The 25048-nt window shown below is 45.5% G+C and overlaps 3 protein-coding genes and 1 pseudogene across 5 annotated transcripts in view; 2 read left to right on the top strand and 2 right to left on the bottom strand.

Moving 5' to 3' along the window:
* The first annotated feature begins 1968 nt into the window (after positions 1-1968).
* LOC129584199 (U4/U6 small nuclear ribonucleoprotein Prp3-like) lies at positions 1969-6057 on the top strand (annotated as a pseudogene).
* Positions 6058-6369: 312 nt separating this feature from the next.
* On the bottom strand, positions 6370-8932 carry LOC129584348 (uncharacterized). Its single transcript, XM_055476499.1, has 3 exons — positions 8718-8932; positions 7008-8631; positions 6370-6888 (listed from the first exon to the last, which is right to left on the bottom strand). The coding sequence occupies exons 2-3, from the start codon at positions 8347-8349 to the stop codon at positions 6503-6505; spliced, it is 1728 nt and encodes a 575-aa protein (XP_055332474.1). The 5' UTR covers positions 8350-8631; positions 8718-8932; the 3' UTR covers positions 6370-6502.
* A 145-nt stretch (positions 8933-9077) lies between these two features.
* LOC129584332 (uncharacterized) lies at positions 9078-11463 on the top strand. The gene is made up of 2 exons (XM_055476481.1): positions 9078-9606; positions 9997-11463. Exons 1-2 carry the CDS (start codon positions 9298-9300, stop codon positions 11245-11247), a joined length of 1560 nt encoding a protein of 519 aa, XP_055332456.1. The 5' UTR covers positions 9078-9297; the 3' UTR covers positions 11248-11463.
* A 937-nt stretch (positions 11464-12400) lies between these two features.
* The window catches only part of LOC129584279 (uncharacterized), a 29395-nt gene continuing 16747 nt past the window's right edge, over positions 12401-25048 (bottom strand). Inside the window, exons 1-10 of one of the 3 annotated variants that reach the window (XM_055476407.1) lie at positions 18320-18534; positions 18188-18253; positions 17636-17749; positions 17160-17440; positions 15080-15144; positions 14666-14955; positions 14191-14364; positions 13499-14026; positions 13214-13339; positions 12401-12839 (exon numbers count right to left, since the gene is read on the bottom strand). In XM_055476407.1, the coding sequence (XP_055332382.1) occupies positions 12667-12839; positions 13214-13339; positions 13499-14026; positions 14191-14364; positions 14666-14955; positions 15080-15144; positions 17160-17204 (1401 nt within the window). In that variant the 5' untranslated portion in view covers positions 17205-17440; positions 17636-17749; positions 18188-18253; positions 18320-18534 and the 3' untranslated portion in view covers positions 12401-12666. The other 2 variants (XM_055476408.1, XM_055476409.1) reach the window with 2 other exon arrangements.

Here is a 25048-nt window from a genome sequence, read left to right as displayed (position 1 = left end):
AGCCGCTGTTGTTCTGATAATGTGGAAAATTAAATTAAAAGAAAGTGCTGATAATTAGGTTAGTGATAAAAATGAAAAGAAAAATGAGTTGGTTTGGCTGTTAGAAGGTTTTTACTTCAATCCGTTGTTGGGCTGATCCTTGAAGAACCTGGTGACTGGTTTTAGCAGTCTTTCGCGCACCAGGTGCTGCTCCTCGCTTCGGTGTTACTGTCGACTGGGACGAAAACGCGCAGAATCCAGAGGGGGAACTTCACACGCTGTTCTTCTGAGAACCGACACGCTATCTGCTACCATGCGATCTAGGCCGTACACTACGTAAGGGGCCTAGAGCCTACGACTCTACCGGAAATAGGGAAAACGCACTGGGAAGACGTAAATATCAATATTTATGGCTCATAAATATATAAATCACAACATAAACATCATCCTATGACACAGGTGGGAATGCCAAGCATGGAAATCACCGAATGATCTGTGCAGTCGTAAAGACTGTGCTGGCTACCTGCAAAGTACTATGCCTCAAGTGAGAGTGGCTGATGTACGAGTTGTACGTAGTGCACTGCACGAGTAAACTCGTACAAGCACATACGCTGCCGTGCTATGGCTCGCAATGCCGTATAACAGTGAGAATGGCTCTAAACAATAGTACTGGCTGACAATATAGTGCTGGCTCACGCGTACACTCCCGATAGTACGAAGGCGTCCATAGCCTGACTATCCTGACGGAGTCTCCCTCACTACCACCGCAAATCTGAGTGCGGACTGCGTGGTTGCGTTCAACACGTCTGACTCGAACTCACCACAATGCTGAGTAATCGTGGCAACCGATGACTCAGCATTATGGTGAGTCAAACTCGTTGAACGCAACCACGCAGTCCGCACACAGATTTGCGGTGGTAGGCTTCTGAAATTTGTCAGAAGCATTTGTCTGAAAGTTTCTGACATTTGTCAGTAACATTTGTCTGAAAGTTTTCGGCATTTGTCACAAGCATTTGTCTGGTAAACAGTTTTTAAAAAACATTTGTCTGTTGTGAAAAGCATTTGTCAGTAGCATTTGTTTGAAAACCAAAAACCTTTGTCATTAGCATTTGTCTGGAAAACTCTGGCCCGCTTGGTACGCCATAACAGAGTGCGTTGACCGCACGAATAGGCATGTACGACAGACTTGTATGTACATACAGCACAACCGTTATTAGACTGCACCGGCCAATGGCAATTCAGACTATCTTTACAGCCATCAGTATGTACACATCGTTACACATCATGTATGTACACATCGTGGCCCGGTGCAATGAACGCCTGGACTTGATGCAATCCGCAATTTCAAGTTCAACAGCTTACAGCTGCTTACTGGTATTAATTTTGTGAGTTCTCATTTCCGCGCTGCATCTTTCCTCCATCAACCTGTAACCTGTTGCGGGACCTTTGAGGTTTCACGCCGTGTGCTCTGTAGAATAAGGACGAGTAATTCTGAAAACAAATTGTATTCTGCAGTTTATTTTGCTTTTACGGTACATTTTTGATTTTACATACCCCCGGGTTAAGAGTTTCTCAGTTCCTGCATTTTAAATCTTCAACCCAGCATTTTGTACTGGAGTTCGTCAGCAAACAACAGCATGGCCGACGGAGTTGGCATCGATTTGGGGAACGACGCATTGCTGTCTGCACGTGTACAACCACGGCCGTCGTCCGCAAGTAATCAAGAACAAGGCTGGTGATACCAGGACACCTTCCTGGGTGCGCCTGGAGCGGGACGGGATGGATATTGGGAAGCATGCCAAGCGAATGAGTCCCGACAAGGCGACAACAGCCGTAACACTGTGCGCAATGCCAAACGCCTGATTGGGCGCCGATTCGACGATCCCGCTGTGATCATGGAGCGCAGTCTGATGCCATTCGTGATTGTTGACGACAACGGATCCCCTGCGAATTGCGAATACGAGTCAGTGCTTCTGAAGTTCTGCATTTATGACCGGTACGGGTTTCTTTCGCCTTCGTATGTAACTGCGAATAATAACTGTCTAAATAAAAAACACAATCGTCCAACAGAGGCAACCAATTCTGCGCTACACGACTCGCCATGCCACCACTTAGTTAAGCAGGTACGATTAAATTCAAAAATTTAGTTTATTGTAATTAACCGTTTTTTTTTGCATTTATTGGCAGGTGAATTTCCTAAACTATCCGCTCCCAGCACTGCGGCAGCCGTTCCTTCCGCGCCCGGCCCGTTGATCCTCGATTCAGAAGGCCGCACCATCGATCTGGTGACGGGAAAGGCGGTGACTTTGGAGCAGCGTGGCCCCACTTTGAAGGCCAACATCCGCAACAAGAAACGGGAGGATTTCAAAGCCGTCCAGGACAAAGTGGCCGATGAAGTGCGCGATGAACAGCCGGATTTCTACGATAATCGCGTGGCCGTCAAAGCGCCAACCAGGGCCAAGCCAGCGGTCTTCGAGTTCCACGATAAAGGCACATTCGTCAAACAGGGCACGATGTTGCGCGCTAAGGTAAGATTTGTCGATATCTTGTCGGCTTGTCATGAGTTTTATCTGTAGCACGGATTAAAGTTTAATCAGAAAACCATAATTATAAATTTAAAACTTCTGTTATGTTTCGGTTTATTGATTTTTAATTTGAGGTTAGGCGCATTTACTTATTGATTTGTGTAAATACCATTGTCATATTGTATAATTATAATCGCATCACGGGGAGTCGCATCACGGGCTGGGCGTAGTAGTCCAGCGTTACCTTTGTGAAAAAGTGATATTTGATTTTCAAGAGTTGATGGCGGTTGTTGCTGCTGTCATAGTTAGGAAATCTACAGATAAATGTGGTACAGATATTGCAGATCGTTATTGTTTGCCGTTGATATGTTTCACCATAATATTACTAAACCTTAAGGTATTCCATCGAGCCTGCACTTTGTACGATGACGTCACGGTAGATGAAGCGCACTGTGCGAAAAGTGGGCAACCCCTGCGGCTTTTGTGTTTATAAAAACTTTCAAATTCGCCCAATCTGATCATACTATGGCTCAAAAAATGCAGAAAAAAATTTGAAGCTTGAGAAGTGAAGGTTGACAAGTAAATAATGTCAGGAAAACGAGACGCTTACGATTAAAGTAAATCTTGTTTACCATGAAGGTCTATGAGGCAGTTTGCCATAGACCACTATGCTGACCAAAAATCACTTCTTTTGATTAAAAGTTTAAAACTAAATTGTTTGATGCCTTTGTTTAACTGATCAAATTTTAATTGCTTTGTTTTGGCTGATCAGGTTTTAGTAGCTTCGTTTGATTACAAGTCGAAAATCCTTCGATTTTCGATCAGCAGGGCAAACCACCACATAGACCTCTATGCTAAGGATAAGAACGTAAATCCGAAAATCTTCGTTTTCCTGACAACGTTTCACTTGCCCACTTCCACTTCCCAAACTTCAAATTTTTTTCTGCATTTTTTGAGCCATAACACGAAGGAACTGCATGAATTTGAAAGGTTTAATGGACACCGAACCCGCAGTGGTTGCCCACTGCGTTGCCCTGTGCGTCTATCATAACGTGACGTCACGCAAGTCGATGGAATACCTTAAGGTTTAGTAATATTATGGTTTCACGTATATTTTTATCGTTTTAATTGGGTTTAATTAGAAAATTCTGTATGCAAGTAATTTGAAAATTATAGAATCAGATTGATGACTCTTTTGTTGCCATTGTAGAGTTTTGACTTTCTTGTACATGTTGGATCAAATCCATTGTTTTTGTAGGCTCAGTTAGAGAAACTGCAAAAGCGACATCGCCCAAGCAGCCAAGAAAACCGGCATTACATCCGCCGCGTTTCTGACACGTGTCGCCCCGAAGAAAACCGATTCGGTGGATAGCGGAATGATACCGGAAGTGGAATGGTGGGACGGCGTGTTTGCCCAGACCGCGGAAATGCTGAGCGACGCCGATGCGGTGGAGTTGGAATCCCGCTTGCAGAAGCTGGTGACTAAGCTGGTGGAGCATCCCGTCCAGTTGGCACCGCAGAGTAAGTCAATTAAAACTGAATTACTTTTTAGGATTTTTGATAATGAAACACGTTTGTGGAATTGTGAATGGTGTTTTATAGTTGATCGTGATAAACCGGTGGCGTTACCTATCATGTTAACCAAGAATGAGCGGAAGAAGTTGCGCCGGCAAGCTCGCCGGAGAAGCTAAAAGAGGAACAGGAAAAGCAGCGAATCGGATTAATCGCTGCGCCAGAACCAAAAGGTAAGGTTGTAAGCTTTTTTGGCTGTTATTTTATTTGAATAATTTAATTGACGGTGAATATTTTCTAAAATGGATTGGTCTGAAATTTGTAAACCTGGTTTATAAATTGCAAGTGAATATTGGAAATTTGATTGCAGATTTTGGCTTGATGGAATTATTTGTTGTAAATTTCAGGTGCTGATAAATTTAGAGAATTGGCTGACTACTTCCAGAAATTTGTCGCTTGACTTTCGTATAAAGGTGTTGAAAAAATGAATGAATACATTGTGACTTTGGTATAAATTTAATAATGTTTTGAAAAATATTTTTGCATAGTTTTCTTAAAGAGACCAGTGACCAAAACTTGTCACTTAACCACAAGGAACCACAAGGTAATGTAATTCAGTAGTGTAATTCATAACCACAAGCAGGGGCTACACGAGACCCCCATCGACCATGTACTATTTTTTTAAGTCAAATCAGACGACGTATTAATAATCAGCGAATTTTTCTGATCTAGAAACCATTTTTTAAAATTTTTTTCGGGAAGGAAAAATTCTGACTGCCGGTCCCCCAGGTACCCCACCGATTCTGTGGGCGGTAGCAGGTCCACAAGGAGTCAGCTGATACATTTACCTTTAACGATGTACTGGCGTTACCGTGGTGGGTAAGTGATAAGTTTTGGTCTCTGAGAGTTGTTGATCTGACAGACTGTGCCACAGTGCCAAGCTGTTTGCAATAAATTTATGATTCACATCAGCAATAAGTAACGTTTATTTGATTTGCGAATATTTCCTTTTTATTTGTACACAATTTTGTCACAGCCAGTCGGATACACTGTTTTGAATAGATGTTGCGTGCTCTAAATTGTCCTTCTAATTTTTGTTTTGTTACTTGACAGGGCCCACGAAACAGCCAATGCACAGCGGAAGTTAACCGAAACCGAGAAGCGCGCCAAGAAAATCAAGAAGATAAAGGAGGACACCACGGAGGAAGTGAACGTGGCCATCTACCGCGTGAAGGATCTGTCGCATCCGGCCAAGAAGTTCAAAGTGGAGACCAACGCGACGCAGCTGTTTATGACCGGTGTGGTGGTGTTAAACAAGGAACTCAACATTGTGATTATCGAAGGAGGTAAGCGATTTCGCCTCTCGTTATAATCGAATTTTTCTTTCTAATGTGCATGTTTTGTTCGGCCCAAAACAGCAGGCCCAAAACAGCAGAAGAAATTCAAGCGTTTAATGCTGAATCGGATTAAATGGAGCGAGGATGAAACACCGAGTGAAGAGAGCGCCACCGTTTATAGTCTTTCGCCACAGCGTTTATGTGAACTGGTCTGGGACTGGGAGGGCAGTGTAAAGAAGCGCTATTTTGGAACGGTTAAGTTTAAGGTAATTTTGTATTTGTGTAGTAGGCAGTACAAGAATTACGAGTAATAGTTTTTGAAATTATGTTTCATATAAGTAAATAATGTTTTTTTTATTTTGTTCGGATTTTATTATGGTAATTGTTGCACTGGCATGTGTGACTTGACCGGGAATTATTTTACAGGCATGCGCGACGGAACAGGCTGCCCGCGAATTGCTGCGAAAACACGGTGTGGAAGAGTACTGGGATTTGGCGTACGGAGCGGCGATTTTGGAGTCAACGGATTAGTGTTGGATAACTATCTACCGGGAAATTTTTATTGTGTTTTTATGAGAATTTTCGTAGTTTGTTGTCTTCGGTTGTGCAGTATGGTTGTTGCGCTAAAATCTTATTTGCAAGTTTGCAACGAGAATGCCTTTGCTTCTGTGTTTTCCTGATGTTCGAATAAACGATTAAATTTGCGAATTGCGAGTACCTATGATTACTTACTTAACTGGTTTGTGAGTTTCAAAATTATAGCATTCTCAATTTACTATGCGCTTGCATAGACCAGAAGTTCATGAATCTGAGACTGGGTTCACTGAGTAAACATTTTAGAATGAGTTTTTTTATTTAAATTAATGGGACACCCACCGAATAGTTTTGTTATGATTTTCCGATTGCATTAGTGATATTAGGATATACTGATTTTTTAGGCCTTGTTATTTACAAAATATTTCGCTAATTTTAATTAAACGCATGCCGGAAAACGTCAAAGGACGGAAGATGATCCAAAATGGCGAAATTACTGCCAATGTGTAAACATTTCTCAAATATGACTCGACGATGCACTGTGTTAGAGTATTTGTTTATCAAGTATCACATAATGAGTTAATGACATTTTACTGGCTTTCACTCATCTACCGGTCACAGTTTGCACCACCACTTCCAAAAAATAGAACATCTTAAAAGAAAGTCACAGCAGGTGGCTTCATCGGGAAAGCTGACGCGAACACAAGTTTGCGGGGTCAGTTCAATGACGATCGTATCCCTTTCCGCGGAGTCATGGTGGATCTTATGCGGCTGTTCGATGGAACAAACGCTTCCCATCACTTGCAGCTTTCCCGTCACTTCCTGGCACTGCTGGATAACGACAACGAGGCCATGCTTGAAACACTGATTAACTGTGACAATGCTTGGATGACGTTGGTATTTATGGATGCCATGCAAATACTTGGTCGGAATCTGGTCCGACACAAGAGCGACAAACGAGGACGATGATGGCCACGATAACTTAGGAAACGATTCGTCCGCTAAAAATAATCAATATTTATGTGTGGTAAACATATGCCGCGAGGTATCACATTTACTACAACATAACTGTAGTAAAAAGCTTTTCTTGCACACAATCCCATAAGTATACAGTGCTTACCGTCAGCTGAAGAAGGAAACGCATTTAACATCTCTCGTTCCCGCGCGCGATATTCCTCCATAAACGGCTTGTAAGCACCGGCAAAGGCATTGTCCACAAAAAAAGCAAGAGCACTCCAGCCAGCGTTTGCTCGATACATAAAGGACGCCTCGACTTCAAGCGAGATGCATTCGTCGGCCTTTTGATCGCGCCCTTTACACCACGAAATCCGCACACCTTTCCCCAGCAGCATCCGCATGAACGTCACCGATTGATCGTCAACACTGCATTCCAGGCTAATACAATGCACTTTGCAGCTTCCTATCTTCGGAGAGGACAATACCAGGCGAAAGCCGGGAATGATAACGGGCTTTTTATGGTAACCCATGTGCAAGTCCCCGATCAGGAAAACATCCTGACGGTCACTAATGAAAATATCCCGCGCCGGTTGCATCAGGTCAACGCTCGCGTCATGCAGCGGCAGTGTCTTCAGTATCTTGTCTATATCGAATGCTACTCCCTCCTGCAAACGGAAGATCAGATGCTTGCTGAAGATATGCGTGCTGTTCCCCGCCAGACTGCTGGCAATCGCCGCACCAAACGCTTCCGCATCGTCAACATAACTCGCCGCTCCGGAAATCACTTGGCTCCTCGTTATCCTCTCCAACGCGGTGCGCAACAGCCCCAACCGGGAATTCTCGCCCACCAATAGCAGCTCCACTTTCCCGTTGATGTTCCCGGTGTTTGCGTCCATTATCCCGAATCGCCCCAACTCCGAAACGACACGCTGTCGGATGGCGTCGATGACTGGCGCCGCCACCGCGTGGTACATGCCCCGTGTGCACGTCACAGCATACTGGTGAAACGGGGCGCGAATGGTCACCTTGTCGGTTAGGGAATCGTCAAACACCGCCATCTGGCTCCAGCACTCCTCCTCCAGCTGCGCCCGCTGATTCACTTCCGGCATCCCCGCACTCAACAGCTGCTCGTATATCGCAGCAACAACGCGCCGCCGTATATCGGCGAAACAATCCCACAGCACACAGTTATTGTGGATTTTAATCACGTGGCTGTTGCTGATCACCTCGAAGAACTCCACCCGGCAGTGTTCGGAATCCGCATTGCACATCAAGAGATAAACTGGTTCTGTGGCGTCGGTGTTGATGGATTGCCGGTCCAGTGTCTGCACGGTGTAGGCCAGCAGAATGGCCGATATGTCGGAGATGCACATCACATCGGGCACGTTGTTCTTCTGCCAGGCGTCCATCACAAGTTGACGCATCTCGTAATTACCATCCAGGCCATGCGATAAAACGACAACAACGCCTCGCAGACTCTGCTTCCGTTCATTTTCCCCGATCATCTTGATGTACGCGAAGAGACGTTCCAGTAACAGGGTACCAGCGGATTCTTCGGACCGTAGTTGTGAGCTAGCAGCGTGTGTTTAACCGATGGGATGTTTTCGTAGTGCGCGTCGTCTAAATAGCTGCAAGCATTCGTCCCAAAATGCCATTCGGTGCGATCAATACTGCAGGCTGCGCTTGATGGGAAGCTGAAGATTACGCGTGGCACACCGTTCTCGTACAGCGCCACCGAGATCTTCTTGAATCCGATTTCCATTCCCAACCGTAATCCGTTCATTTTTCTGGGAGCAGATCAGTCATTAACCCGGCTGAACAGATTACAAACAGCTAAAATCGTGCTAATAGTAATGGGTAAATCGGTCGTTACCCGCTGAGTTTACCGTACTGTAGAAAATAAATTAAGAAGACTGAGATACGATAGGGAAGCTCTTTTCCTTCCAGCTGCAGAACTGCGGACAAGTAAGCTGTAAACTTCTAAAATGTAGAGGAGTAAGTAGTTACTGGGGGACTTCGTAGTTCTTACTAATTTTGAGAAACATAACGCAGATCGTTGAGCGCAGACTGCAGGCAGCAGACAGCCTCTCAGACAATGGCTCACCAACTTCGCCATGAAAACCCTGGAATAAGTACCTTACTGAACTTACTTACATACAGTGGTGCGTTGACCGCGCGAGAGGACTGTACGACCTAGTTGTACATACAGCACACCCTGCTGAGTGCGAGTTCTCACTTCCGCGTTGAATCATTCTCCATCAGCCTGTTGTGGCATCTTTGAGTTTTCGCGCCGCACTAACTTTGAAAACAAATCGAATTCTGCAGTTTATTTTGCATTTAAACTTCCGGTATATTTAATAATTTACATACTCCGGGTTAATTATTGATGGTTCCTGCTTCTTCATTCCTCAGTCCATCATTTTTGTACTGAAAGCTCGTCAACGAACAACAGCATGGCCGACGGAGTTGGCATCGATTTGGGAACGACGCATTGCTGTCTGTATGTGTACAAACACGGCCGCAGTCCGCAGGTGATCAAGAACAAGGCTGGCGACACCACCACACCCTCCTGGGTCCGTCTGGAGCGGGACGGGATGGATGTTGGGAAGCATGCCAAGCGAATGAGTCCCGACAACAGCCGTAACACCGTGCGCAATGCCAAACGCCTGATTGGACGCAGATTTGACGATCCCGCTGTGATCATGGAGCGCAGTCTGATGCCGTTCCCGATTGTTGACGACAACGGATCCCCTGCGATACGAGTGAGTGATTCTGCGTTTTTGACGGATACCTTTACGTCTCATCCATGTAAAACAGTACTACAGAAAATACATCACCTGTTTTTGAAAAGACAGCATTGTTTTTTTAGATCTTATTACTGTATTAATTTTTAGAACTGAAAATCGTCCGGTTAGTTTCAGTACTACGCTACACGAATAGTATTTCCACCACTTGTTTGTAGAGTTTTTTTGCGAAAATTAGTCTGAAAATGCAGTTGCTGTGGATCGAAGGCTACTGGCTAGTGGCTACTGCCCGTATATTCAACAATGACTTATGAACGCGTTTGGCATTTTTATTCGTGGAAGCGTGTATTTGTTTCTCTTCGCTTTATACCTTATTGGTTATTACAGCCAGCTGACTTTCATTCTCAGGTGGAGCAGTGCAGTGATGCAGGAGACGTGATTTGGCAAAAGGTTATCCGTCCGGAGCAGGTGAGCGCCACCATGCTATCGTATCTGAAGGAGATGGCCGAGGGATTCATGGGCAGCAAAGTGACTTCCGCGGTGGTGACCATCCCGGCCAATTTCATGGAGACTCAGCGCGCCGCCACGCTGACCGCCGCCCGCCTGGCAGGATTCAAAGACGTCAGTCTGTTAAACGAACCGACCGCCGCCGCCATCGCCTACGGCGGCGTCGTGGATGAGAAGTGCACCATTCTGGTGTTCGACTTCGGAGGCGGAACATTGGACATCAGCATTATGAAGGTGGAGGGCCGCAACGAGTACCGCGTCCTCAGCACCGACGGCGACATGTATTTGGGCGGGGAAAACTTCGACAGCGAGATTGTTCAGTACTTCCTTGATGACATTAACCGACGTTACAGTATGGATCTGGCGCTTGATAGCAGAGCCCTGGCGAAACTGAAACTGATTGCCGAGAAGGCCAAGATCGCGCTGTCCAGCCCGTACTTCGGCACATACCGGGAGACGGTGCACAAACTGCGCGATGACTTTGATTACGATGTGGTGCTGACGAAGGCGACTTTCGGCGGAATGCTTCGCGGTCTTTTCGAGAAGATCCTGGTCCGTGTTAAAAGTGCGTTGGAGGCCGCTAACTTGTCCCCGGAAGATATCGACAAGGTCATCTTGGTGGGCGGGAGCAGTCGGCTGCCGGTCGTTAAAGAGAAGCTGCAGGTGTTTTTCGGTCGGGAAGGAGTGATGTGCGCGGACGCCGATCCGGATGAGGCCATTGCGCGAGGGGCGGCTATGCAGTCGTATCGCATCAACAACCGCCAGGCCACCAACGTCCAGGAAGTGACCGCTTACCACTACGGGCTGGAGGTTGTGGACAAACTGCGACCTGGCAGCATGCGGATTTGCGACCTGATCCCCCGAGGAAAAGCGTATCCTACCAGTGTCACAGAGGTTATCTGGACAGCCTACGACTATCAGACTACCGTGGATTTTCCTGTCTTTCAGAGTAAACGCGGATTCAATCTGGACAAATTCCGCATTGGCCAGTTTTCCATTCCTGATTTGCCCCCGCGAAAGGAGGGAGAATGCCAGTTTGATGTGACGTACAGTATCGATCGGAACAACATCCTGCATGCGACAGCACAGGGCAAAGGCCACATTGCCCACTACAAAAAGAATATCGACATCCGCCTGGATAATGTCGTTTAACGCTTGCGACTGGCACTGGTAACCGGTGGTTTTTTAAACTGTCTGCTGCATGGAAAGTTAATAGTAGGTAATACGAGCAGTCATATTGTTTACTTTTCTCTTTGATTAATTTTTGAATATTGCCATGTTTTCCGTACTGTTTTTATCTGTTGCCTAAATGTTTATTTGTGTTGTAATAGCTAAGGTTTTCTCTCATCCAGCGTTGTGAAGCACAGGCATAAAAATAATATGAAATGTGCGTACGAGTCGTAGATATAAATGTAGAATTAATCGTTTTTCATCGCATACTTTCTATTACATATCTGTTTATATCTGGAAAATGAAGCTTGCGCACATTACAGGTATTTATATAAAAAAATTTAATACGAGTGTAAGTAGTCAATAGCAGTATGTTCATAGGATCACAAGAGCTGTAATAACACAGCACTTGCGAAATCGTAAAGTTGATAAAGAAGACCGGCATCGCATCCGCCGCGGCCCTCACATGTATCGTTCTAAAAGAACCGACTCCATAGACAGTGGAATGATACCGGAAGTAAGATGGCTTCATGTCTGTCCAGGCAGCGCAGATGCTGAGCGACTCCGATGCCTGGAACTGCCGCTTGGAAAAGCTTGTGGCGAATGTGGAGAAGCATCCTGTCCAGCTGGACTTGCCACTTAATGCAGTATATTATGCTTAATGTACTTAATGCAGTATACTTAATGCAGTATAATATTATGCTGATGCTTAATGTCGAATTTTTCATTTGTTGTAAAATTGTAAAATTAATATTAATAATACGTAGTAGCATTGGTCGAACTGTAAATTTTCGCAGTTGATCATGATTCGTGATCAACGTATGACGTTAAACCAATGATGTTGATGAAGAATCAGCGGAAAACTTTGCGCCTGCAAGCTCGACGGGTGACAGACCAATTTAAAGCGCAGGAAAAGCGGCGGGATCAGTTGCTGTGCCGGTATCGAAAGGTTCATAATGTTACAGTATATTTCGGGAATCTTTCACTAGATTGACTTGATCGTTGGTGCGGAATATTTTTATTACCACACATCTACTATTTATATTTTATATAATGTAGAAATAATATTTATGTAATGCGCATCTAATACTTATATAAATTTCTGTAGCGTAAGGGATTGGTGCGAAATGTTGTAGTCCACTTTATAACTTGCAAATGCACATGGTATACGAACATATTAGTACTTACGTAGTACACACTCGATTGGTGAAATTGAACTGTCATGAGTTTAGGCTAAAATACGTAATAATGACAACAGTGCTGTCAAAAATCGTAAAAAGATAAAGAAGTAAAATCACAGGCTTCTGTACAGTTGGTCATCTATTGAAGCGCGATCAACTGCGCTGGTGTCACACAGCAAGGCAATACGGATATTATTCAATTTATTTGATGTTCCGACATTCACGTAATTACACACTCCTCTCCCCTACGTCCAGCAGTGGGCCCGCCAGGCGGGAAGGGATCGAATCTTAGCGGCCACACTGGATCCTCGGGATTAGCCGGATGAAAAATAATTCTTTGTGTGTACGGAACGTTTACAGTCCTGGCCGCGCGACCGCGCAAGATCCGATTTTCTGGAATAAATTCCATTCAAAACACAGCCTTTAGTACGTACTTAAAGGCAATCAAATATAATATCAGTGATTTTAACCGAAAATGTCGCCATTTGCGCTACAATCGAACGTCAAAAGCCCGTTTTGGTTACCAGCCGGAAGTCGCTGGAGCGCGTAATAAATAAAACCACAAGTACGCCAAAAGTGTAAAATCAGTAAGCAAATCGCGCCAAGAAACACGATATACGTAAAGCAGTTCAGTGAACTAATAATTGACCTTTCTCGAATACAGACTCCACTGAATACGCCGCTTTCAGTGCCGTTCATTCTGGAAAACAGTCTTCCCCGAAAAGAAAAACAAACAAATCACTCCTAACAGTTGCGGCCTAACGTACCTGTCACAAGGATGATGTTCATCCCGGCCGATGTGGCAGAAAATATCACCGTCAGCTGCTCGACAAAGCGGTCATCCGCGCTGTTACTGTCGTTCCGTCCATCGCAACCACATTGCAGAAGAACGCCTGTCGAACAGTAGCAGTACACTGTGCATAAGCCGGTTTTATTAACATTCGATTTTGAAGCACGCAGATGCCGGTAAGAACGCAGAATATATTGGTCATGTATTACCTAAATAACTGGACAGTAAAATAACGGCCGAGTTCCGAACTGAATCTACTGACCTTCCATCGTGGTTGACTGTGCTGCACCAGCTCTCCATTTTATCTGAGTTTGCAAGTCACACATTGTACTGGCATGCACGCACCGCTGGTATGTACAGCCGCCACCGGATCCTCTACAGATGACTTTGATACCGTAGGTCGTATCCAGATCCACTCCCTGCTGACGACCGATCCCGCGTAAATGCGCGATACAGCCTTGCCAGTTTCCATTGGCCGGAATGGCGCACCGTGCGTTATCGATGTCCCAGAAAAGTCGCACGGGCCTTTGCTGGCCGTTCAGCAGAGCACTGACGGCCACCGCCCCAACACCAAGTAGCCCGGCTGCTAAGGCGATTTTACCAGCGGTCTGCAGCCAGCTCGGGACTGCGATTTCTTCGTTATCGTTTTGTACGAGTTGGCCAGCCTGAAAATTTGCGGAGTTCGAAGTGTGACCCGTTGCCCGTATCCCATCGAAATTGGGATCCATCGCCATAACCGCAATGTCCTCCGTTCCCAAATTTTCAACATTCCCCTGCAGTCTTTGGTCTTCTACACCAGTGACAGAAAACATTCTCACTCTTTGGGCGATATTATGCTCAGAGCAACGAAGGATCAAGTGACAAGCACAGCTGCTATACATCAGCGAATTTCATCATAAAGATCACGAGGGATTTCAAGAGAAATCTAAAAATGTTGCAAAAATAACTTCTTACTTGTGAACACCATGAATTTTGCGCGTAATAGTCTTAGCGTCTGCGATGAATGCCGCTTTAGTTCGTTAATGGAATTCTGTATCTTCGCCACAATTATGTTGTCAGCATTGTTTCTGTAAGGTCTGCCTGTTTGATTGTCACTCTGTGTCATCCATCCACATAAGAGTTCGACACCTAGATCAGTCTCGCTTGACTTCTTACTATAGAGCAGCAAAACGGGACAAAAAATTAGAAGAAATGCAGCGACCATGGTGTTTTGGCAGTATTACCTTGCATGGCCCAGTACATCGATAAAGACAATCAAGTTCTATTACAGCTGGTTGCAGACCATCGGTAAAGTCCAATGATTACGAGTACTAGGATTATTGAACGAAGAGTGGTGTTGCACCAAGTTATTTTAAACCTTACAGCGTGGGTACGTGACATATTCCTTAACAAAACACGAACACCCCCATTAATAAGTGAGAGTTCTCACCGTTCTCCGTTGTGGGATACCATTCGTTAGGCTCCCAGCAGTCCTCTGTATCAGGATCACAGAGCTTTCGACTATGGCCATAAAAGCATACGGTTTCCGAGCAGCGTGAACCACCACAAACTATACGCATACGACATGATGAAACAAAGCCACGTTCCTCCGCTAAATCCCGCAGGTGATCCACGCACCAACTGAATGACCTTCGCCATGGAATGTTGGCGTTCTCGATATCCCAGAATAACAGTTGGCTAGACATTGCGGCATATGCAGTATAATCCTGCTTGCGGAAACTATAAAACGTATGTAGATACAAGTATTAAACACGTATGCTTGCCGACTGCGTAGTTGCCTGGTTGGTAATCTGTCTGCAGCGGGCAACTTGCTTTTGCAAACACATGCATAGGTAGATCTTACCAGTGACGTGTGGAGGAGTACGTACGAGGGATTCCACCGTGCATCCACTGACTGTCCGCCTTTACCTGCAAGTACAACCGGAAGTGGTTATCGTTCCATCTAGTCTGTGATTCGTTACTCGTTATGGCTTAGCGATGTATTCTGATGTACAGCATTTCTAGTCTATATAAGCTTGAGTTATTCCTAATATTGCGAGCGGTCTCGGATCAGTCTTGGATTTCAGACTTTGAGACTACTTGCTTTTAACTTCCCTGCGTTGTGCATATGATTGTGTGTTAGCGGAGTAAAGCATTTTCTGTGTTATCGACGTTCATAATTAAATACGGATTATAGCGTGGTAATCACGGTATGCTCGTGCTTCGTGGACCCTCATGTGTATCGACCGGAAGTTAGGAGTATTCAGCACAATTGCTTAGGGATTCCTGATTCTACGTGTTCCAGAATTATCCATTTCCGTCCGATTTACTGTAACAGATGATTTAAGAGTTGTTCTACCGACTGGGCATTAAGGCAGGGAGCAGATCTACAATCCGTTTCGTACAGGGCATCCACCGGATATACCGTACCGAACTGACTGTCAATAGCAGGATCGAGCAATACGACATGGCGCCCACCGGGTGTCTCGTAATTTCCCTGATATTACAGTAAATTACGGATGGAAATTGGATGGTGTTTTTGTGAGAAGTGTTGATGGTCCGAGAAAGGCGTCGAACCGAAAGGTGCGCCGAAGGAGGTCAGCGTTCCTGATCTGGCCTAGGGTTTTTGTTTTTAAGCGAGCTTCCTCGCTAAATTGGTGTGCTTCCACACCGGGTTGAGCTTCCTCGCCCAGTAATTTAATAATTGAATTAAATTCGGACCAAAATTGCGGTGGTAATAATTAGTAGTCGAAACCTTAAAGGTCGGCTACAGTGCTTTTTGCGGAAAGCAGAAAGTGGGTAATTTCCGGGTTGTCTGCGCAAAGCAGTGACCGCGGTGAATAAGGTGTAGTTGCAGTGTCAGTGTGCCTGGCCTGTAGTAAGCAGTAGCTGTAGATAGCATCAGGGCTAAAGCCATTGTAATTGGCCAGCCTAGATAAAATCTTCAGCAGTGCAGAACAAAAGGCGCCAAATCGGTAGCCAGATCAGCAGCTAGCGGTAGCTGGCAGCTAAAACGTAAACAAACCAGGTAGTCGGTGACTGACCTGCAACAGTAGGGAAAGTAAAAATTAAACTGTGGTAGAAACCACAAAGGTTTCCCACAGCATAGGGAATTATCCTGCATACCGTTTCAAACCTAAAAGGAGAATCGGGAGCGGATATAAGGCGGCAAAAGCACTGCTGTATTTCTGGCACAATCGCCGGAAATAGAATAAATAAGAAATAAGTAGTTTACTTGGGTAGATTAACCGCAAAGGTTAACGACCAGTAAAACTACAGTATGGCAGATTCAGGGAAGAAAAGTTCGAGGGCGATCACAAAGATTGACCCGAACATTCTTGCTTTGTATATGAAAGGACCGTACGATGCATCTCAACAAAAGAGATTCAAATTTAACGCAGAGGAAATCGCTCTGGAATTGCTGTACAGGGAACTGGGTATCGAAGTGCCTGAGGTACCGTACTGCGGGAAGTCGTGGGTCAAATTTCAGGAAGATCCACTACATCCACAATACCAGAGGCGACGTCCTAATTATTACCCAAATTGGCTTACGACAGACCGGTGCATTCCGGAACCGTATATAAAAGAATACGTGTCGGATGAACAGTTTAAGGCAGCAGTTGCCCGCGCACGGGAAAAGATGCCTGAATTTTTGAAAGAAATTGAGGCAAGGAAACAAACAGAGGCTGTGGCGCAGCGCAAAGCTACGCCACAGGAAACGGAAAGACAAACCCGATCCGCACAGGAAAAGGTTGTCAACACAGCAGTAAATCAGGAAGAGAAGCCGGCACCAAAAGAGGCGCCCTCTCAGCCTGAGAATCTAAACGAGCCTATATCGGGCGGAAGTCTTATTGACTTCAATGAAGCAATGATGGAAACGGAGGACGATCATTCATCTAATTATGAATCACCGACCAGTAAACTGGAAGAAGTGTCTGACTTACCAAGGATGAGGATAGTTCGCACAGGTGATTCCACATTTCATGCATCCCAGTTGGGATTGCAGCAGTACATAACGGATAAAGATTTTGAATTCACTGATGATGAATTCATGGAACAGGCCGCCAGCGTTGATGATAGGTTGGCCACGGCAGTAACAGAAAAGGATTTGGAGAAAATTGCGCGTGAGTCACTTCCGTTCCTATTCAGAGGAATACGGAGAATAGTGGCTCAATCAAAAGCAAAGCTTGATTCCATCGGTGAATCAAAGCGAATGGATCAGCTCCTGCAGGAGGAGAAGAACACAAAATTAAAATTTCAAAATGAGTTCAATGAAATGCGGAAAAAGTGTGAAATGGTTAGTAAAGAGCGGGATACCGCACTTTACCGGAATAAAGCATTAAATGAAAGTATTCTAAATTACCGACAAAAATCGGAGGAAGATAAACGGGAATATGAAAAGTTACTGGATGAACTTAACCAGTTAAAAGACGATAATCGCAATTTGGAAAATGCCACAGAGGAGCTCCGGCGGGAGTATGATGCGTTGAAAGCATCCCGGCAGTCAAATGTTAATCAGCAGGCCGACGCCGACCTGCAGAAACAGAACCACAGATTAGCAGAACAGGCAAATACATTGCGCAGGGAACTGCAGCAACAGAGAGACGCATATGTGGAACTACAGAAAAGAAGTAGTTCGGAGTATAATGAATTGGAAAAGTTGCGGAGGCAGTTGGCAGAAGAACAAAAAAGAATTAATCCGAATGCCGATTATGTAGCACAGTTACAGGAAGAACTGGCCATGGTAAAATCCCAAAATGAATTATATTTACAATCGACTAGAGCAGCAACGTCAGCTGTCTCTAAAGATAGGGAAGAAACGTTGCTGTCCACAATTGAACAGTATAAAGTTGAACTAGCTAATGCAAAGGCGGAAAGCGAAAAGTTAAGAAAGGAGCGCCAGTTGGAAAAGCCGTGTAATAAATGTTCACAGGCGGAAAAAGAGGTAAAGGAAGCACAAGCTGTTGCTTACCTGCGCCAAACGGAAGCGGATCGTCTTCGAGCGGAAGGTGATCAATGCAGAGTCGCCATATATAATCTGCAGCAGCATTTACACAATAACGAGGCAGCTTATGCAGAGTTGCAGGAGGAAGTGCAACACTACCGCAATCAGGTCCGAGAAGTTCACTTTGAACCGGAAGCACCGGTGAGCGCGGGAGACACAGTTGCTCCGCCCGGAAATGATCGCTACGATCATCAGACATTCACCCCTTCTGATCCAAATTCTTCACATACACAGCGGGAAGCGAGTGCAGCTCCGTCGCTGAAGCCGGTAATCCGTCAGGATAAGGCAGCAGAAAGGCCTGAAATAAAAGACAATTTTATTAAGTTAAAGAAAACGTCAAAACCGGGATTACGGAAGGAAGTGTTGCAGAAGCACACTATCGAAACAGAACAGAAGAAGAAGAAAAATAGCCGTAAGATTGAATCGGATGAGGAAACAGAACGTGATGACGATAGCGAGGATGATGAACAAAGCGGTCCGCCTAGTGCGACGGGATCGACGTCGTCTCGATCGTCCCACAGAATTATCCTTCAGGATCCTCGAGAAGTACGACAATCAGAGCGCGACGATAAAATCGCAGACATTCTGGAGAGGTTAACGGAAAGGGGCACAGAGAGGAATGAGTCCGGGATGAAACTCCAGAATTTTGATGACACCCGGCCTGAGCGTATCCAGCAGTGGGTGATATCCGTCGATCAGTGTCGTACCACAAACGGCTGGAACGACAAGCAGACTTGTCGCGCGATTTCCGGTGCGTTAAAAGGACCGTCCTATGTATGGTTTGCGGATCTCTATAAAGACAATAAAACAAAGACATGGCCAGAATTTTTCAAACCGGCCATAATTAAGCACTTTAACGGTGCATCATCCAAAGCGGAAATGCGAAGAGCAATGAACAATCGTCATTGCCAAAGGGATGAAGCCGTCCGGACATACATGGACAGTTTCCTTATCTGGTTTAAAGAATTAAAAGTACAGGAGGAAGAAAAAGTGGAAATTCTCTTGGAAGGCCTGAAAAAGAACAGGAAAGAGTGGTACAGAACCATTTACAGAGACAGACCGGAAACGTATGCAGAGTTCGAAGCACAGCTTCAGGACTGCGAGAAACTACAGAAAATTTTGGACGATGAAAGGAAGGAAGACGAGCCGCGTCAGCGCGTGACAATTCGGGAACCGCGGAGTGCGGGCAGTAATGTTGAAGCAGAAAACCGTACCAGTCGCGGTGAATACCAGTCACGCGGAAATTATTATTCGTCACGGGGGAATCGTGGAAACTTTTATAATAATCGCGGAGGATATTCTAAGCCGTACTACGGCTCGGGGAATTACCAGAATGTACAGACCGGAAATCAGACGCCGCCGCCGCCATCGCCGGCGCAGCCTATTTCCGTTCCGAATGTACCTCAGCAACAAGTACAGTACATACCGTATCCGGTATATCAGCAGCCGCAAGTGATGGAGATGCAGCCAGTGCAGTACGCCCAGGCATTTCCTCCGCCGCCGATAATCCAGCCTCAGATACAGCCACAGGTGCAGGCTCCGGCTCCGCCGCCTGCGCAGCAAGTACAGCAGCCGCTTCCGCCAATGCAGAATTTTCAGAATTTCCGGCCAAACGGACCTGTAAATAATAATAATGGCTATAATCAGGGCAACTTCCGGCCAAATAATTATGGAAATAATTATCGCGGAAATAATAATTATCATCGGGGTGGGAATAATAATAATAATTATCGCCCACAAAATAATAATAATAATTTTCGTCCGCAGTATAATAATAATAATAACCGGCAAAATTTTCCACAGTCTAATCAGGTAGAAGAAATTCCGTTTGATGAGAGAAATGTTGTTAGGGAAAAATGGGCAACCACACGGGGCATCGAGATTTGCTACCGTTGCCACGGAATACACACTGCGAACTCGTGCAGAAACCCGTTAGCATTACCCAGGTTGTACGAGCCGACACCGGAAATTTTGAACAGGGCAAACGGCCTACAAATGAATATGATGGATCTTGATTTACCTGCGGGTCTGGAAATCTCTCCGATCCAGTGTAATTCGGCAGAAGTAGTGGATATAGAACAATACCCGTTAGCAGATCACGTCTGTTTAATGCCGACGCTGGACGCACAGGCTTGGTACTCTGTAATTGATGTCAATTACAAAAAAGTTAAAACTATGATCGACACCGGCTCGAGCATTTCTGTAATGTCCTATAAAATGGCAAAGGACATGAATTTAAAAATTCACCGGTGTCCGGATCACATTCAGGGAAGAGTGGTGCACACGGCGTATCAAGGGCGCCAAGTAATTGAGCCGATGTCGGTGGTAGTCACCATACACGAGTTCGGAACAGCGTTTGAACACGCCTTACTGGTCAGCACCATGTTTGATCGGGATCACATTGTGCTCGGTCTCGACTTCCTAGCAACAAAGCCGTTTATTCTGGATATGAGCACGATGACTTGGAGACTCTCACGTCGTCATCCCAGTGCACCGGATTGGTATCCGCGCCGAATGCATCATATGGCGGACATCATACGGTCACATCATTTTGACCCATTGCTGCCGCCAGGAGTTAAGCAGTCGCCGTCGATACCGGCGCTGATGTTAACGGAAAGAATAGGTGTAGCAAAAGAAGCTCAGTTTGTACCATATGAATCGGCTCACCTGATACTTGCAAAAGCGAAACCGGAAATATGCCTTATGCATTTGCAACGGGCAAAAGAAGAATGGCCACGCCCTCCAAAACCAGAGAATCCAGTGGTCACCGCAGTACGGACGCCGCCGCCGGCACCGAAGCCAATGTTGCCGGGCTCAGACAAACGTGACAAAGAATTCCTGGAGGAAGCTGTACACGAAGCAGTGAGGGGCTATGTGAAGCCAAAACAACAAAAGAAGACGGAAGCTGTCGTACCGACAATGGAAGTAACCTCCGGTCCAAGTCAAGTTTGTGGGGGAGGTGGTGTGCCACAGCAAAACTTCCAGGAGGAACGAATTAGAAAGGAAAGTGAACAATTTCCGCTACCGTCACGGTGCGTGAATAATCCAAATGAAACGGCGATTAAAAGTGGACGATGTCTTGCGATAGATCCTAGTCAAGTTTGTGGGGGTGACAATAAACCTCCGGTGAAATCACTTTCCACGTTGGCAGCATTATTGAGAATGGTACCGGACGAACATTATACGTTCGCGGGGTTTCCTAAAAAATCAAACAAAACAGTTGAGTGTGTAGTATTTAGTACAAAGGTGCTAAATGTTGTACCGATCGACTTCAATCACCAGCACGTTGACGAAGTGCACGAACGGGAATACCCGCACCGCTTGGCGCGAAATCCAGAATTGATGAAATGGATGATGCCGTTAACCCGGCCGCAGGACAAGGACAGATTCCCGACGGAAAAGGAATTCAGAGATGTTGAGTTCTGGAAAAAAGAGCAACAAAATTGTATGGATAGCCGGATGTGGCTGAAGTTTCTAAATAACCCGCAAAATGCGAATACGAATTACTTGAAGAATGAATTAAACCGGATGCTTACGTTTGAAGGCTTGATTTGCCGCGTCCCTGATCATGACGGGCAGTGCCCACGTATATATGTCCCATTCCAGTGGCGGGACAAGTTAATCGCTAAATTTCACGAGATATTGATACATAATCAAGTATACGGACCACGCGAAAAATTATATCCGTATCTCGTAAAAATGTTTTACTGGCCGGATATCATTATCCAGATTGAAGAGTATGAAAAAGAGTGTGAAGTATGCCGTAATTCAGTTAATTTCCGGCAGCAGTTTACAATTACTCACCGGAAGGAACGGTTAGCTGAGCCAGAAAAGAAGAAAGTTACATTCTCACCGGAAAATCCCGCTCCGGCAGGTGACTTCGAAAACGGAAGGTTTATTCCAGAACCGAGTATGTCGCCAATTGACATGGGACATGTACCAGTCTCCTACGAGGATAGACAGGCGGAGAAGCAGCAATTTACGCGAGACCAAGCGCTATCAAAATTACCGTTCGGTTTGGACGTCTCCGGAGTGCGGCTACGGCCACGGGTACATACGAATGATACGGTCGTGTACACGGGCGCAGTGCAGAATCCGTCAGTGGCGTATCACGGACAGAAGAAAAAGATCCCAGATTTCTGCAACCCCGATGTTCAATTAAATCAGGCCGCAGTGGCGGATGTCAGTATTGAAGAACAGCACCGGATATGGAACCAAATTCAACAAAGTAATGCGGTTATCCCTCCTCTAGAACAATTTGCAGATAAACCAGTGTATGGATACACGGGAGAGAGTGAATCTCAAACGGAAGGCATGGGGTTCATTCCCACACGAAGAAGAAAATCAGGTGCGAGCCGCCGGTGGAAACGGCAGCTATTACAACAGCAAACTGTGGCACAGATGGCCATGGAGAGCCAACCACAGCAGAATGTGATATACAGTTTGCCCAAGAGATCACAGGATGCTCGGGAATCTGTAGAAATTCCGGCGTGCGTATATACGCGGAATGGAATTGAGTTAGCATTTCGAGAGGCACACCGACAACAAGCGGAAATGAATATGACTGAGCACGACATGTACCAGCCTGTATTAATGCAAGATACGCGGGAAATGATGCAGGAAATGTTTCCTTCGGACTTAGACGAAATTTATAATGTACAACCGGAAGTTGGTCCAATAGAATTCTTTAAGATGGAATTATTTCCTGCCCAGCCAATAGTGATTCAACCGCACAGTCAGGGAATTATTCGGGCAACAACTGAATTATCACCGGAAAGCCTGTGGCGCTTCAACCGGGCAAACCTGCAAGAGAAGCCATATTTGTATGAAGGGAAAATCCCAGAAAATAATAAGAATGCTTTGTTGTTTGACGGCGTTGTATCATTAAATGACAAAGGAAACTGCCGACTTTGCGTTATGAACGTATCGGACAAACAGCTAATTTTGAATAAAGATACTAACCTGGGTAGTATCGTTGCCGTAGAGGAAGTGTACCAAATGAACACTCCGGAATATAATGAAAACTATCATGACGAGTTTTGCCGTATTGAGCGAGACAATAATGGACTTCCGGTGCAGGATAAACGCTGTGAATGTCGGGCGATGCAGGCACAAAGTCCACTGTTAGATAACGTAGTTGACGCTGAAACAGAGGAAACATTTTCCAAAATTAAAGTTGGTGACATTTGCCCAGATAAACAGGCATTGAAGAAAATATTTTACAAGGCCAAGGCGGTATTACCTACCAAGGCACGGCCAGTAGGATGTTGCACCATTTATGAGCATTCAGTAGACACCGGAAACAGTGCGCCGGTGCGGACGCCGCCGTACAGGACGTCCTTCGAGGACCGGAAATGGCTGCAAGCAAAAACACAGGAAATGGTTAAGGACGGTATCATCGAGCCGACAAATTCGGCGTGGGGAAGCCCCATATGCATTGTAAAGAAGAAAGATAAGTCGCGCCGACTTACCGTTGACTTTCGGAAGCTCAACGAGCGCCTGCTGGGCAGCTCGTATCCGTTACCGCGTGTCGATGATATCCTCAATGCCCTCGATAAGGCGAAGGTGTTCTCGAAGATAGACTTGAAGTCTGGGTTCTGGCAAATAAAGATTAAGCCAGAAGATCGCCCTAAAACAACGATGGTAGGCGAGGAATTTACATTCCAGTATAAAGTCTTACCTTTTGGGATGAAGGATGCACCTTCGGCTTTTCAACGTGCGATGGATTTGACGTTAGCCAATATGAAATGGCGCAACGTGTTAGTTTTTATCGATGACATTATTGTATTTTCAAAAAATCTTCAAGATCACATGAAGGATCTTGAAGAATTATTTCTTCGTCTCCAAGAGTGCGGCTGGACAATTAGCCCAGAAAAAACGGAGCTTTTTGTCAATACGATTACATTTTTGGGACACACTGTAGATGAGCACGGTATTAGTACAGACCCTGAGAAAATACAGGCTGTACGTGATTTCGGCCCAATAAAAGACAAAAAGGACATACTTCGATTTTTGGAAATGGTAGGTTACTACCGCCAGTTTATTAAGAATTTTCAGGAGAAGGCAGAGCCATTACAAAGGCTGATACCGAAAAAGGTAGATTTCGAGTGGGGCGAAGAGCAAATTAGAGCGGTTGAGGAGCTAAAAGATGCACTTACTTCGGCTCCAGTATTGGCCCGTTATGACCCGGAAGCGGTGTCACGTGTTGTTGTCGACGCGAGCACTATTGCCGTCGGCGCCGTGCTGATGCAGTGCCCTAAAAGACAGAAAACAGAGGTACCAGCAAACTGGAGGCCAATCGCGTATTTAAGCCGAAAGTTAACTGAAACTCAGAAGAGATTGTATTTCCCAACTGAGTTGGAGGCTTACGCCTTGATCTGTGCGTTAAAAAAGTGGCGGCACTATCTCTCTGACTACTTGTTCGAGGTCCAGACTGACCACCAAGCGTTGGTATTTCTGCATAATATGCGGGACGCCGCAGGCCGTCTTGGACGCTGGGCCCTTTACGTAAAGCAATTCAACACGAAACCCGTGCACATACCTGGAAAGGAGAACGTTATAGCTGACGCGCTCAGTCGTAATCCAGGGGATCAACCTGAGCCGATTTCTGATGAGTCCGACATTGAATTCGATTATCGTCAAACACATCCGTTTGTTGGCGATGCCGCCATGATTGAGTGCTGCTACAAGGTACTTGATCGTGATTACCCGGATCATTATATGGAGATGACAGCGATGTCGATGGAGCTGAAAGTAGTTAACAAACACGATGAAGAGGCGTTTGACGCAAATAAAATACAGAAATTAGTACAAGACGAAAAAGCTGCA

The sequence above is a fragment of the Paramacrobiotus metropolitanus genome, unplaced genomic scaffold (assembly GCF_019649055.1).
Source record: "Paramacrobiotus metropolitanus isolate TYO unplaced genomic scaffold, Prichtersi_v1.0 Parri_scaffold0000013, whole genome shotgun sequence".
NCBI classification, from domain to species: domain Eukaryota; kingdom Metazoa; phylum Tardigrada; class Eutardigrada; order Parachela; family Macrobiotidae; genus Paramacrobiotus; species Paramacrobiotus metropolitanus.
This window is presented reverse-complemented; position numbering and strand designations above follow the sequence as displayed.